The 15,241-nt window shown below is 41.7% G+C and overlaps 1 protein-coding gene across 2 annotated transcripts in view; it reads left to right on the top strand.

The window, feature by feature from the left end:
• The window catches only part of CLYBL (citramalyl-CoA lyase), a 159,916-nt gene that overhangs the window by 79,128 nt on the left and 65,547 nt on the right, over positions 1-15,241 (top strand). For both annotated transcript variants that reach the window (XM_050713816.1, XM_035557127.2), the window contains exon 2: positions 3,601-3,790. In XM_050713816.1, the coding sequence (XP_050569773.1) occupies positions 3,601-3,790 (190 nt within the window). The remainder of the gene's footprint in view (positions 1-3,600; positions 3,791-15,241) is intronic.

Below are 15,241 nucleotides of genomic sequence, written 5' to 3'. Positions count from 1 at the left end.
TACATATTTGATGAAGACTTTAGTAGAGTGCTCTGTTTGCTGAAGAAATTTACTTTCATTTCCAAGACCCACAAACATGCAGCATGCTGCTGGATGCTGTGAATGAAAAGCTGCAGTAAAACAATTTAATGAGCATTACCCAATAGCCTAGTCCTCATTTTAACTTGCAGTGCTTAAAGGAAGAAACGTTGTCTTAGCAAATTCACTTGGCTTATGTCCATGTTTAGTTTTAGGCACAGTCAAGCTTAGTTTGAATCATTAAAATACTTGCAGTCAGGAAACATATGCAAGATTTTCTTCCTCTTTACAGCATGGGGTTAATGATATAACTGAGATTGCAGTGCTGTTCCCCGACCTCCCCCCTCCCCCCAAAAAGAAAAAAAAAGTAACCACACTGGGGATGTTTTCACTCTTTCAAAATAACGGAAGAAGTCAAGATAATCCTGATAGTGTTTGCTACCAGAATAGCTAACTGTTAGTATGCTGGGTTTTGCAACTCTCAGTTTCCAAAAGGTCCATGGGCAAATAGACTTCTTAATACAGGTGCTTCTTACTCTGCAATTCATTCATTGTAGAACACAAAATATGACTATATATGTGCAGCGAGAACAGGGTTTTAAAAGCATACTTGGCAAAATAATAGCACCTGAAAATATTTATTGCAGTCACAACTACATATCCTTGATGAAGAGCCTTGTTTTACACTCGCATTTCTAGAGCTCTTTGTTTCGAAAGAAGATGCTGTGTTGGACAGCTGACAGCAATTCCTCCCGTACTCTTCATTTTTGGCCACACCTCTTGAAAAAATTAGTACTTCTTTGACTTGTTAAAATGTTTCCTAAGACTAATAATTTGACAAAATGGCATATTTTTATAATAATCTGTGTCTTGAGAATCCTGCATTTTGGGCCCATGGGGCTACAAAGCTGAGAAGGAGATACCTGCGGTCACCAGGTGGTAGCATCGTGGATTAAACCTACCACTTCTTGAGGTGAGGCCACACTGCTGCCCCATCTAAACAGAAGATCGCAGACCTTAAAGGTGACACCTGACTGAACCTGCTCTGTGGGCACTGAGGATTTCATGTACGTGACGCTCTACGCTGCTGTGTGTGGTGCTCAAATCAGAGTGGCCTTCGCAGGGCTTGCAGCGGTGAAGGAGAAACTGGCTTCAGCCCTTGAAGAAATCCTGGGACGTGTGTGCGACAGGAGATAAGTCCCCTTGGTGTGCTCTGAGATGATGGTTTTAGCCACTTCCATCAAGTCTGGGCGGGTTGAGGGGCTGGTGGGAGGCAGACAGTAAGGGTGCTCCGGGGGCTGCTTGTGTGTAGGCCGGAGTTAACTATTAATGGACTAAGCTCTTTGGCTCCTTTGTGCTTCCAGCACTACAGGGTTGAAGCCATCAGAGAAAAAGAATGGAAACTAATCACTTTTGTCCCCTCATATATGTTTAGTGAAGGACTGTGGACTTCTTTACTGACCTCTGTGTCACACTGAAGAAAGACCCTCCTCTTTCCATTTGAGATAAACCACTCTTCCACCTCCTCCTTGCTCTCCCAAAGAGTGCTGCTACAAGAAAATGGGATTAAGTGGATTTAACTAGCAGCCACTTGAGTTGCTTCAAGTTGTGTTATCGTCCCCACTTCAACACAAGGCAGGGGACGTGAAGTGCTTTGTGGTAGAGGGGCAAGGATGGTGCTTAGGAGAGACTCAGCGCAGGGCTCCTGGTATTGAGTGTCAGGACCTCCACTGCCCAAGTCTTGGAGCTGCTGCAGTTGGAGATGAGGATTTATTAGCAAGGTTAGCACTGCTCTTTGTAACAAATAGTGCGTCGTTTCTCTTTATCAGCAAAGCTGCCCCATTGCTTAGGCTGAATTAAGCATTACCAGACATACTACAAAAAGAAGTTGGTGTTTGGTTTTTTGTGGGCTCATAAAATGGGTCCACACAGGACATGCAGGGACCTGGCAGAGGAGACGGTTGAATAATTGTCCTTTTCTGCTGCTTAGTTTACCAAGATAAAATGTGATAAAAACTGCCTTCAAATTTTTAACCCAAGACTGATATTCAGCTTTCAGGGTGCCAGGCCTAAGGATGCTTTGGTGGGGTTAGCTTAGAAAAGCAAGTATCATAGTGGTCTGTCAGCAGTGCATCACGTTGGCTCCGATTTCGATTGACTGAACTCATTTCCAGGCGTCTGAGAGGGTTAGTCATGTTCACTTCGAAGGAAACCCATGCGTGCATGGAGCCTTGTGTCATCCAAATGTAGCAACTTGGGAAATATTATTGAGGGGCATAGGAGAACGCATGGGTCCCTGACATGATGTGATAATGACATATTCAGTGCGGTGCTAGAAAAGCTTTGCATTATTCAAAGTGCTGAATAATATACATGATAATGCGTAATGGTGTTATATGGTGGGATTATTTTGTGGTGTAAGTGACTTGTGCTCTGGATGCAAAGGCAAATTGTATTATTTTGTCCTCATTTTTGATGTAGCAGAATAGGCCTGGGGGCTACACCATGAAATGGGTGGGAACAGGAACAGGCAAGGGCTTTTTTTGGAAGGCCAAGAAACACAGTGTCACCGGCTGCTATTTATTTCCCTGTGCCTGTAATTATGGACCAAGGCGAGCTCCCTACTGCACTCGAGGGCAGCCTCCCCTGGCAGCCCCACTGCCTCCCGGCCCACCAGCCCCGCATCTGAGGTGGATTGGCTGCTCCCTCTCCAGGAACCACCAGTGCAGGATGGAGACCACAGCAAACCTGGCGCCTCTGGACCATAATGAGGCAACCCACTCAAGCCCCGTGGTGCCACAGGCTCGCACCTGCACCCAAGTGCGGTGCACAAAGTGTTTATAAATGCTAAAAGCTGCTGTGGCCAACAGCCTGCTGATGATGCTGGTGAGCTTAGGAGCTCTGTCAATCAAGGGCTGTGCTGTGGGTCTGAAAGCCTGAAGGCTTCAGAGAGGACACGTTGGGATTAGTGAGGTTCCACATCATGTGGGGTTTTCATTCCTGGCTGTTCTCTTGTTTCCCTCTCCAACCATTTTGCTTATTTAAAATTTGCATGCAAATACGTTTGTTGAAATAATGCTAAGGTTGCAAAACCAACCTTGCAAAACGGTGTTTGTTTTAACCAACACCCCTGCTTCATTCACAGCATGCCATCCAGCTTCTGGAGCACACGTGGCAGATAGCAGCCTCCTTGCTAAAGCAGCCCTGATCTGTTCCCAGCACAGCCTCCAACCTATAGAAGAGTCCGGTGACAGAGTGGGAGTGAAAACCAAAAGCCCTTCTGTATTTAATATTTGTCACAGTGCACAGAACAGGCAGTGTAATTAAGGCTACATGGATAACCTCAGACCTGGCATTTCTTCAGTTCTGGGTGTTAAAGTTTGCAACTTCTGTTGAACATAGTGATTTGGGGGCTTTATACTGTAATTAACTGTAATACTGATATCTCCCTACCTGAGCTCTTCCTGAGAAATAAAACCAAACTGCTCCTATTTATATAAGAAAGTTTCTTTTTTAAAATATAGTCAAGTATTCTTTAAAGCATTGTAGCCAAGAGTCTGATTTCACCCATATCCTTCACAGGCTGAATTCTCCTCTGTCAGCTGGCGTTCCCAAGCTCAGTTACCACGTTGCATCATCTCACAAGTACGTTCCCAGGCGAGCTGTGCTGTACGTACCTGCGGATGACGAAAAGAAGATACAAAAAATCCCATCACTAAATGTCGATTGTGCGGTGCTGGACTGTGAAGATGGCGTGGCTCTGAACAGAAAGGTAATTAAAAATGATCTGTGCAATACAATCAGCGTTAAACAGAATGTGTGGAAAAACATCACCTTTGCCTTGGGGAAGTGGCAACCAGAGAGACAGAGATAAATCTTAAGATACACAAAGTAAAGACATAGTGATAGGCTTTGTGGAGTTAGTTCAGTCACCAAGTTGGGATTTTGTTGTTGAAACAAAAGCATCTTCAGATTGTGAGCAAAAGATTATGGGTTTGGGCTTGAGCTCTTGGGTGTTTAGAAAGATTGACTTGTTGAGATTTTCAGAAGAAATGCCAGTAGGGGTGTTTCTGAAGGAAGGAGAAGTTAGAACCCAAGTGCACCAGCAGTTGGAGCGCATTTTAGATTGAAGGAGCCACACGAAAGCAGGCAAAGAGAGCAGAGTGAGAAATGGATGTACATGTGTACCAGTGCTAAGTTTTTGTTGATGTTCATTTTTGAAAGAGAGAATGAACGAAACATGCGTTCAGATATGCTTGCTAGCAATTTTTGTTTTGAATATGTCAAAGTAACCATTTCCCTTTTAAAATGTTTCACATCTTAAAGCATGTATATCAGAAACTGGTTTGAATGTTTCATAGTGAAAAATATTTCTGAACTGGAACATCAGTTTGCCATAACATCATCTTCATATTTATAAGTTTTCCTGTTCATTTTACAGTGCCTCAAACAACAGCAAGTGCTGTTTAGGGTTTGAGTATGAATGTGTTGTCCAGGAAGTTATGAAAATAGGTTTGAAAATTTTCCCATGTAATCTCAAAAATGTGTATGAAATTTTATTGTTTTCTGTTTTTTTGGGGGGATTTAATGCTTTCCAGAAGGACTCTATTTAATAGTGCTCTCTTTAAATTTCAGGTCTTTACATGTATGTCAGAAAGAAAAAGTTCACAGAGTTTTCATATATTTATTTTAGTTCTGAAAAGTGAAAATAGCATAGCTGAATGTTCATGGATACTGTTGAAGACAGTTGGAAAACATTTTCCAGTTGCTAAAATTCTGTGTGGGAGACTATAATTATATTTGCTGTCACAGTGAATTAGTATTGTTTAGTTCATATCTGGGAGGCTGCTGCTGTTAGATGACACAAGACACAATTGCGTGTTAAAATATTGCATTTTCATGTTCAGCTTAATTGTATAAAACAAATCATTTAAAGCAGAGGCATCTATTTGTTATATAGGATGACAGCAAACCAAAATTTCTATGATCAAGTTGACAAAGTTGATAGTAGCAGTTTCTAAAGGGTGTTAAAATTCTAGCTCTGTTGAAGTGAAGGAGAGTTGTGCCACTGGGTATAAGATTTCAAAAAAATTAGGAGAAAATTATGTAATACAAACTGGAGATGACAGCTGAGCCCCTGACTGAGCTTAAATGCAAACAAGAAGCAGACAGGAGGTAGAAGTGGAGGCAGACTACCAAAGAGTAACACAGAAGAGCTGTATGGGCACGTAGGGCCAGAAGGAGGAAGGTCAAAGCTTGGCTGGGATCTAAACTGGTGAGGCTTGAGCAGATCAACAAGAATGGCTACCACGAGTTTATCAGCAGCAAAAAGGAGAAGACAGACTAGGGTAGTATGAACCCACTCCTCTGTGAAACCTTCGTCTTTACTGTGAGTCTGCTCCCAAGCATTTCCTAGAAGCATAATTTGGGGAAGGAGGAAGTAGCCACAGTAGAAGAGGATGAAGTCAGTGTCTATTTAAATAGGCTGGTCCATGGGACCAGACAGGCCGCACTGGAGGCTGCTGAGCGATCTGGCTAGTGTCATCCTGAAGCTGCTGTCTCTCATCTTTGAAAGGCCATGATGACTGGGGGAGGTTCCTGATGCCTGGAGAAAGGCAAATAATGCTGCAGCCATCTTCAGAAAGGGTAGGAAGGAGGAAACAAAGGCCCATCAGCCTCACAGTAGTGGTTGGGAAAGTGATGGTGCTGGTTCTCATGGAAGGTATTTCAGAGTGCCCAAGGCCATAGCCAGAATGGACTGATCAGGAACAAATCATGGCCTAACAAACATGATTGCTTTCTCTGAATAAATGAAGTAGCATCTTTGAGTATTAGAGAGAAATGGATGTCTACCTTGACTTTAGCAAGGCTTTTGACATGGTCTGCCATAATATCCTGGTAGTTAGTTATCCTGAGAAGAAATGGACTGGGTGGAAGGACTGTAGAGTGGGTGGCAGTTTGGCTGTACATAGGTGGTGCATGTTGCATGTATTTTGCATTGCCCATTATGGGACCAGTGCTGTCTATGTTCTTCATTAACAACCTCATTGATGGGAGGGAGTGCACTCTCACCACGTTTATGATGACACCAAACTGGGGAGATCAGGGAAAATGTTTTTCCCTCTGCAGGCAGTCAAACACTGGAAGAGGTTTTCCAGAGCAGAGTTGCCTCCTCCCTTCACATGTGTGGGTTTTCACACATTGGCTAGATGAGGCCCTAAGCAGCCTGGTATAGAGCTGAAGTTAGCCCTGCTTTGAGCAGGAGGATGGACAGGGTGGTCTCCTGATGTCCCTTCCAACCTGAATTAGTTGGTGTGATTGCATGATCTAGTAGCAAAGTGTAATTCAAACTGATTGGAAGATCGAATTTCATTTTTAGATCTGCCACAGATACTCAGGAAAACTTTGAGAATTAGGTTCTGTGAATGTAAAGCTGAAATTATTACTGCTCTTGCTGCTTAATTTATTAATGTTTTTGAGGTGTTTGGTGACTTTGTGTGAAAGATATGTCAAGAATATGCACTGAAGTACAGTATTCACTGGCCCATTGCAAATGGGTCATCTGAAACTGAGGGGAAAAAAAAACATCAGAAACCATGGCAATGTTGAGTTTGCCCTTTAATTCGTTATTCTTACAACAAATAGTACTGATGAATTTTGCTATTTATTGCCATGTTTTATATCAATAAAAATTCTACTTATGGATTTTCTCGCTGCTGAAATGTTGGGTTTTTCAAAAATCAGAACCTGGTTGAAGATTCACAGTATCTTGCATCAAATTTCTCTGCTTACACAGACCTTCACTTGCATTAAGTCCAAGCAGGAGAAACCCTTGCATCTTGCAACAAGAAGTTCCCAAAGAGAAAAATTCTCAGCTTTTAAGGGTAAACAAGGTGAAGAAATGGCTAAAAAGCAAAGTCATAGTGTGCAGAGTAGTGGAAGCCTGGAAGGAGTGTGAGAGTTGATCTGCTCTGAGTAGAGCATGAGGGACATTTGCAACGCCTTTGAGACTAGACAGGGCTGTAAGGAGGTCTTCAAAAATTTGGACTAAGGAACTTGATAAGAAAATACCCCAGTGTTGCTGAAAACTTTGGCCTTCTTTTACAAAGTTAGCTTTAACCTTGCTAAACTTAGCCCATGTTGGCTTCGCATCCTGGCTGGGGCTCCGTACAGTGATTTTAGAGGTTCAGATGCATAACATCACATGGTGTGGGCTGTCAGCTGCCTTCCCAGGTGTCTGGCTCTGTAGGATGTTGGGAATTTCTACAAGATATAGCTGTTTTTTGGTTGAGAGTTTGGGGGGGTAGGACTTGAATACTGCTAAAAGGAAATTACTATCCCTGAGCTATTGTTCACAGCTGAATAAAGGAGCTCATCCCCACTAATGTATGCATAAGCTTTCTCCAGTGTTGCTGTCCATTTTAAAGAAATGGTTGAGTGGGCAATATTATTGGGCAGTTCAAATAGAAATCCTAAAACTATTAGAGATAATACAGATTGCAGTGTTGATATATTGCACGTGCATCATACTGTAGAGACTTATTGCAAAATGGTACAAAATGGTAGATACCCATTTTAGTTCTTTGCAGGAGAAGGCCTGAATATTCTTCTATTTTAGTTAAATAAAGAAAAAGACAAAATAGATGGCTGCATCAGGTACTTGACCAAGTCATATAAGCCAGTAGATCGAGTCGTATGTTATGCCATTGAAAGGTCTCTGTGTAGCAGCTGAGCTGTGAGAAAATATCTCGAGGGCTCTCAGCCAAGTCAGCAGTCCCTGGTGTAGCTTTCTCTGCAGAGCTGCCTTACTCACCGTGCTTCCATGCCAGGTGAACCTATTATCTAGTGGAAAAGTTTCCTCTTCCTGCTGGAGAAAGGAAGATTTCCATGCCAGTGCTTTAATTTTCCAAAGGCAGAGTAAGCCAAGCTTTCCTTGTTAGTTCTGCAGGGTTCAGGTTGCCACCCTTACATGACTGTTTTCTAGACCAGCATTTTTTTCAGTAGGATCCTGTCTTCAGTGCTGCTCTTCTTCAGAGCATCCAGGGAATGTCAGCTGCCGGGTCAGCCTAGAAAGAGACCAGTTGGAGCTGCTACTTGACTGTTTATGGCTCTTTCTGAGCTGTTGACAGGTTTTGGAGCATTTTGATACCTCCAGACCAATGCTATTAGTGGCTTTATCTTCACTGAGGTCAGTTGAATAACTGAGATATACAGAGCCTTACTCCATAGGCTTACTCTTACTATTTCTTGTGCTCCTTCATGCCAGCCAGGGCACAGTCCGTTCTGCCAAAAATAACCCTTGAAAATCATCTCAGGAAAATTTTTAAGGGGCTACAATTCACTTTTCTTTCACTGGGGAATGCCAGTGTTATGCTTAGGAATCAAAACAAAACCCCATGTTTCCCCACCATGCCCAATTTTCACTGTGAGAGAATTGTTTTTACAAAATAATTACTTAAAGTCAGTCAAAATACTTATTTTATGTAAAATCCAGAAAACTTCATTCCAATTTCAGCTTCTGTAAAATACTGTAGAGCAAATAAGTTTTAAAATGAAAAGTCATTTCCAAATGAGAAGTGAAGGGTTCTGGTCTGAATATGTTGAACTGCAATGTGTCTGTAATATCAAACCTGTTTTTGCCTTAACAAGGCAATAGCTCTCTCTGTCCTTCTGCTCAAAGCGATGAGACCAGTTTAAACATCAGTCTTGATCTCATGGTCCCTGCAAATACATTTTTGAGGCATCCCAGAGCCCCAAGAATGTGTATTTAGCCGAGAGCCTATTCCACGTCATCAGGTAGAAAGGTGTTGCAGGAAAGAAAAACTAATGGTTTCAGCAGCACTGGGAGCTGTGGTGTTTTTTCTGTTCCTGGGCTGCAGGGTTCAGGTTATTTCTCCACACCTGATACCCCTATCGGGTATCAAAAGCTTGATTATCTGCACAGAAAGTAAAGCCATATGTGAGTCTTTGCTTGTATTGAGACAGTGGCATCCTGAGCAGTTCAATGATCAGGGAGCAGCCATCAGGAAAATACCCTCCTTTGATTAAAGCATTTTCTTTGTAACCTCCTGTGCTCAGTTCTTCCTCATCTTGTAGCAGGAGTCCCCGTCCAGATCCCTTTTGGCCTGTGCATGTCTTCTGCTCCCCAGAGGCCTCCCTTCCTCCAGCCTCTGGGTCATAGTTTAGCAGCCTCTGGCCTTATCACTTAATAAATAGCTTTCCTCTCAATGTTAGTTTTTAGTCATATTTGCCAGGATGCTACCCCAGTAGTGGTGTTAGGCCTAATTGCCCTGCTAAATTTCATGCCAGGGAATTAAATCCTACCATCCATGAACAAGCATTTATTTATCACTTTTTCTCATTAAAAAAATGGCATGCAAAAAGTTATATTGCTCATGTTTTTTTATATCAGAGGTGTAAAAGCAATCCCTTGAAGTATACATACGGCTGGGAAACTGCTGCGGAGTCCTCCAACATGAAGCACTTCAGTTACAATTATGAAGTTGTTGCTGTTCCTCTGGAACTGAAGAGTTCTCCTTCATCCAATGAACGTTGTTAATATTCAGGGCTGATAGGGGACTGATGAGGGTTTAAGCTCTCCAGCCCTTTCTGCTGTGAGTCATGATCGTTTCACTTTGTCTCTTTTTGAAGGAAGCTGCTCTCTCCACCAGCACTTGAGCATCAGAAGCTGGGGAAGAGGAAGCCTCAGCTCCATCCTTTCCTCTCATCCCTGCCTTCAGAGGGCAAGCAGCGGTCCCTGAGCCTTTCTGCTCTCCCTGCAGCCCTCGGCAGTGAGGGGAAGCTCAGTTTGGCTGGTAAGATGGGTAGGGACGGACCTATTTTGGCTTATCTGCAACACGGCCTCTTAGGGTCATAGCGTAAATTTGCTCCCAGTTAATATCTTGTAGCAGCCACTTAAAAGATCATCGCTGTGCTGTGCCATGGAAGAAAAAAAAAAAGGAAAGAAAAACAATTAATTCTTTTGAATCATCTGTTTTTAAAAATAGGATTAAAGCCTGACCACTCTTCAGACTGTTCTGTTATGAATAACGCATATGTAAGAGATGACTCTGGGTTCATTACAGTTAAGAGCAGATCATCCGCATGCACGCTGATTTTATGGAGATTTCTCCCCATGAGAATGCCTCCTCCATCGCGCCAGCGATCTGATCCTGGGGTCAGAACAAACAGCACGCCGGAGAGAGAGCATCCTTGCCTACCATTTTCCCCCTAATCTGAGGCCTTCTGACCTTTTTATTCCTTATCACTGATGAAAAGAGGCTCTTGCATGCAAAATAACACTTCAACTAAATTTGAGGGTGGAGATAAATACATAACGTGGGTCAGCATGATACACAAAAAAAAAATCCTAGGCTTTCCTTAGCGAAATGTGTTTCCTTATTGATCTTATTGAAGGCTTTTACCGTATCAGTGGAAAAAAGCTGCAGTTAGTTTCCATAAATCTCTAGCTGCTTCAATTAAAATCAACAGTTTTCCTGTGTTATGCAATGATAATCTTTTTTTTTTTTTTTTTTAATAAAGCCAAGTTGGTTAGGATTTAGCAGTGCCGCAGGTATTTCTCTAGGCTCATAGCGAGAATGTTAGCTAGTAATTCATAGGCACAGTTGCATGAAACATTGATAACTAGGTTATTTTACCAGGTCTTTGCTTTATTTATAATAAATTAGTACTGTACCTAATTGTATTCTTCCTACAGGGAGAAGGCTTGCTGATAAAGTGTGTAGAGAATGATTAAATGTACACAGGCGCATAGTAGGGTGACTTGTCTTCAAAAGATGCACAAAATTAAAATGGGAATGCTGCTTTCCCTGGTGGCTTGCCATTATTAAAAGTCTCAGTAGCATGGGAAATTTCTTCTGTAGGAATTGGGGAGTCCAGAAGTCTCTCTGGTTTATAGTAGGGAAGCTGAACTGTACAGTGAAACTCTGCAAGGCCTTTTTGATCCTTGAAGAGTTCTGATGAATATACATTTTTATGGAAGTTGTAAAGTGTTTTCACGCCCTTATTAATCCCACCATGGTCCTGGAAGAACTGCCACTCCTGAGTGGTAGCTTGACAATAAAATTCTTGTTCCTATTGTTTTATTCTACAAGCCAATCATCTTCCTTATATAAAGATATGAGGATTCATAAGTACGATCACAATATTCAGCAATTTTCTTCTTAATGAGCTCAATAGTGCCTGTGTCTCTTCGAGCTGAGCCTTTGAATTGCCAGTTATTTCTTTTCCACTGATTCAGACGTATCCAACCAAGTCTGACTTGGACACGTTCTGATATAACTATTACTGCTGACACAGTGGTGTCTAGAAACATAGGGAAAATGTCTTGGCTCAGTACTAACAGGAATTTCAGGCAGGGATTTATTAAGAGACCTGGGAAAATGTTTTAGAGTACACAGTGCTTGCATGGACTTGGAATTCATGGCACTTTAAGTCTTCACGTGTACGGTACTGGGTCTTCAGGCACAGCAGCACACCTGGGTACTGAAGGATAGCTAATTGCAGGGCTGGAGCTCGTGTACTGCTACATATTTCTGTAGCATTTCTGGATGGTTTTGCAGAATTTTCTGTGTCTTCGTAAGAGGAGGGACCTGCCTGCACAGCCAGTGAGCATCTAGCGCTGTTCGAAGGGAGCCATCGGTTTTCAAGTGTGCTACTGAAAATCAAGCCGGTACAAAAAGTTGTGTATACATGTGTAACATGGAACTCCATCGGATAAAATTTGGGCAGACTTTTGTTTGTATGCAGATCCATGCATAAGGTTATGTTGACAGGGCTGCAATGGTGCTGGAGGTGAGGAAAACATAAAGGTACTGCCCAGACTGCAGTCAACAGCATTCTCAGCACTCAGCATTTGCTCTACATCATATTTGTTGGCCATGAGCAGAGCAATAGACTTGTTTGTCCAAGTTTCTCTTGCAATTAATCCTGAAGACTGGTCTTGAACCTAAGACCCCATGGTGCTTGTAACCAGTAGTCTACCCTGCTTATTCTTCCAGGGCCACAGTCTGAAAACAGACAGGCAAGCCAAGCATGAGGAAACTCACAGACTCCATTAACAGTGACATGGATCAGAAAGTGGTAGGAGACATAGAGAACATAGCACTTGCCCTCTTTGTAAAATTTTTCTGCTATTATCTCTACAGTCACAGTTGAGGCAGTCCTTATTCAGATAATATTTCTCAATGAATAAGGACATTTGAGTCTAAATGAGTAATTCAGGATTAAACCCTTCAGGACTTTGAGCTTCTTCCTAGTGTACACTGCTACACATCAACGTAAAGGTCTTCCCACCTCCTAAGCTTCCCCAGTATCCCTGTGTGCTTCTGGTTAGCCTTGTCACATTTCTCGTTTCCTAAGCAACTTTCAAAATTTAGCCCCTTTCTATCAGCTGTTGATGATTCCTCAAATGTTCTGTGAAATCAAAGCCAGGGGTTGCTGCTCTGGTATGCACTTGTGTTTTGCTAATTGCAGGACAGTCTACTCCCAAAATAAGCAGAGAACCACCTAAAAACAGCCTTTTATTTCCACCATGTACTAAGCATATGCCATGACATCCCTTCAGTTTCGAGTGGAGTAATGTATCTCTGTTCAACAGAACACAACACATGGATTACAATTGCTTAAAGCCCTGTTTTTTAAATATTCTGTGAATGACTTTCTTCTCTGAATTGTGAGTAGGCTTTGCATTAAAGAAGGTTTTATACTGCAAAAGAATGCACTTCCATGGCACGGGCTGGCACGTGAAATAGCTATGAGACCATACCTCTGACTTACTGGAACTGGAGAGCATCCAGAACCATGAATACACTGTACACTAACATACCACGATACAACAAATGATACTCAGTTCTTGAGATTTTTCTAGTCCTTGTCATAAAAAACCATAACAAGTGGGGACAGAACAGTAGGGAAGTGCAAGCATTTGTTTACTCACACCTAAACCTGCACAGCACTGCGTGTGACAGGCTCCAGGGGCAAGAAAGCCCCTGGGTTGCACATTGCCATGCCCACATCTTGGGCTTCCCACCAGGGAATTCTTTTGCAAAGGAGCAAAAACCATGCCTTTTTTTTCATTGTTTCACATAAGTCTTTCATCTAGCAGCATTCAAAAACTGCTGTTTCAGCAGTGCTTTTCATGTACGTATGGTGAATGTGTGGTTGTTAGCACACCTAAGTGTGTTGGCCGAAGTCTATTGAAGTTGATTGTATTTCGGTCTCCCAGGACAAATGCACAAATTTGCAAATCCAGCCGTCTAAACATTTGAATGTTACTGTAAGCTGATCTGCTGAGGTTGCCCATCTTTTCTTTTGGCTACGAGTGCCAGAAGGGAGTTTATGATCTCGCTTCTTGTTTATCAATAAACAAAGTGATAAGTTGACTGTGGAGTCTTATTAGCACTTTGCATCATTTCTGAAAGGATAAATAAAATCCTACTGTTTTCTGTGTTTGACTGTGATTTCTGTCTTTAAAGGAGCTTGGTTGCTCTGAGATTTCTGTTTCAACTCCTAAATGGCTGCATAACTTGATACATCTACCGTGTATCATTGTAATAGCACTTTTTGCAGTCTTTTTTTCACAGCAGTGCATTAGGACTACCCTCTCCAGAACAATGTACTTCCCAGTTACTGTCTCTTCAAGGCTGGGGGAAAAGAACTGCAAATATTTGTCTTCATTTCTGATCACTGGGCTCCAGAAGATCGTAAATCCTGGTGTTGTTCCTCGTTTGGGAGCAAATGGTTGGGACGATCATGGCTGTTATTTTAGGATCATTATAAAACATTGCCAGCTCATTCTTTCCTCCTTACTTTTTACAGTATCTTATGAGATTGCCTCAGAATAGCTGCTCCTATGCCAAGCTTGAGATAACTTCATCTTCTAAGGTTTCACAATACAATTGTGCATTATGAAGGGCTATGTTGAACAAATTGGTATTCTCTTCCAGCTTAGTCAGGTTATTTGGTTACATTTAAAACTTTGATTCCACAGGGACCCAATCTTCCATTCATTAACCAATTATTTTTAAATAGATTAAATTTAGATCATAATTTAGTATGCATTTTCTTGAGAAAAAGGGCAAATTAATGCATGTAAACATGGGTGAATCTATTTAAATAAACTGTCCGCAAAATCCTTACAATATGTAAACAACATTTGTTATGCCTTGGAGATAGCATATGATTGGACTCATGAGACCCTGTTTATCCTACTGAACAGTTTCTTTTATAACTTCAGAGGGAATTTTATATATTTATGGCAATAGCAGGGTGTTAAGTGTAGCTAGACAGAAATTATACCTCAGCTATTTAGTTAATGCCAATAGGGATTAAATTAGATTTTATAGCTGTTAGTAGAAGTCTGTTTTGTAGCTAACAAGTGGGATTTTTAAATCCTGGAAAGCATAATCCTATTATAAAACTGGCAGCTGAATTAACATTATCTAGGAAGCAAGTCTTCACGGATTAACATTTTTTGACATTAACAAAGAAAAACTAATGCTACAGGGATATTAGATGCTTTTCCCAAAAGTAGGAAAAAAAGGAAAGTGAATATAGGACAAGATAAATGGCACAAATACTGCAGTAGGGAAAAAAATGGAGTGAAATATGCATGAGAATTGAAATCTGGGAGTGGCCATGTTCTGCCTCAAATACAAAAAGAGATACACTGGATAGGAAAAGGCTCTACAATTGGTAGCTCACGTGTTAGCCCATGTGTTGATCTATACATTCACGCCTTGTGACTAACTTGCAGTTGTCCCTCATGAGCGTGGAATAGCCACGAAGGCTTTATCCTGTCCTGAGGTCTTTGCATTCCAGATGGATGCTGTAAGAGCCCAGAGCCAGCAGTAATGCAGAAGAAACACTTATCCCTTTATTTAATAGGCCCATAAAGCTGTTACGCGGATATCTTGAAGCTCTCCTTACATCCTTACAAGCTTTCCTTGAAGGACAGTTATGGAACAACTGCTGTAGGCGGTAGAACAGAAGATAAATGGGTCACTGAACTTGCTGTCTTGCAGTATCTTTTTTTAGGTATTCGTGGACTAGATAGGCTGAAGACAATGATATATGCCACATCATATTTCAATTAAAAATCTCTATCACAGTAGAAGAGTAAACATTTAATTATTCAAAATTACAGAGTATGCATCTACTTTTCATTATTTTAAAAGTTCTGTGTTTAGAATCTGAATCCCTA

Source organism: Cygnus atratus, chromosome 1, assembly GCF_013377495.2.
Source record: "Cygnus atratus isolate AKBS03 ecotype Queensland, Australia chromosome 1, CAtr_DNAZoo_HiC_assembly, whole genome shotgun sequence".
NCBI classification, from domain to species: Eukaryota; Metazoa; Chordata; class Aves; order Anseriformes; family Anatidae; genus Cygnus; species Cygnus atratus.
The sequence above is the reverse complement of the archived record's forward strand: the minus strand, read 5'-3'. Positions and strand labels throughout refer to the sequence as shown.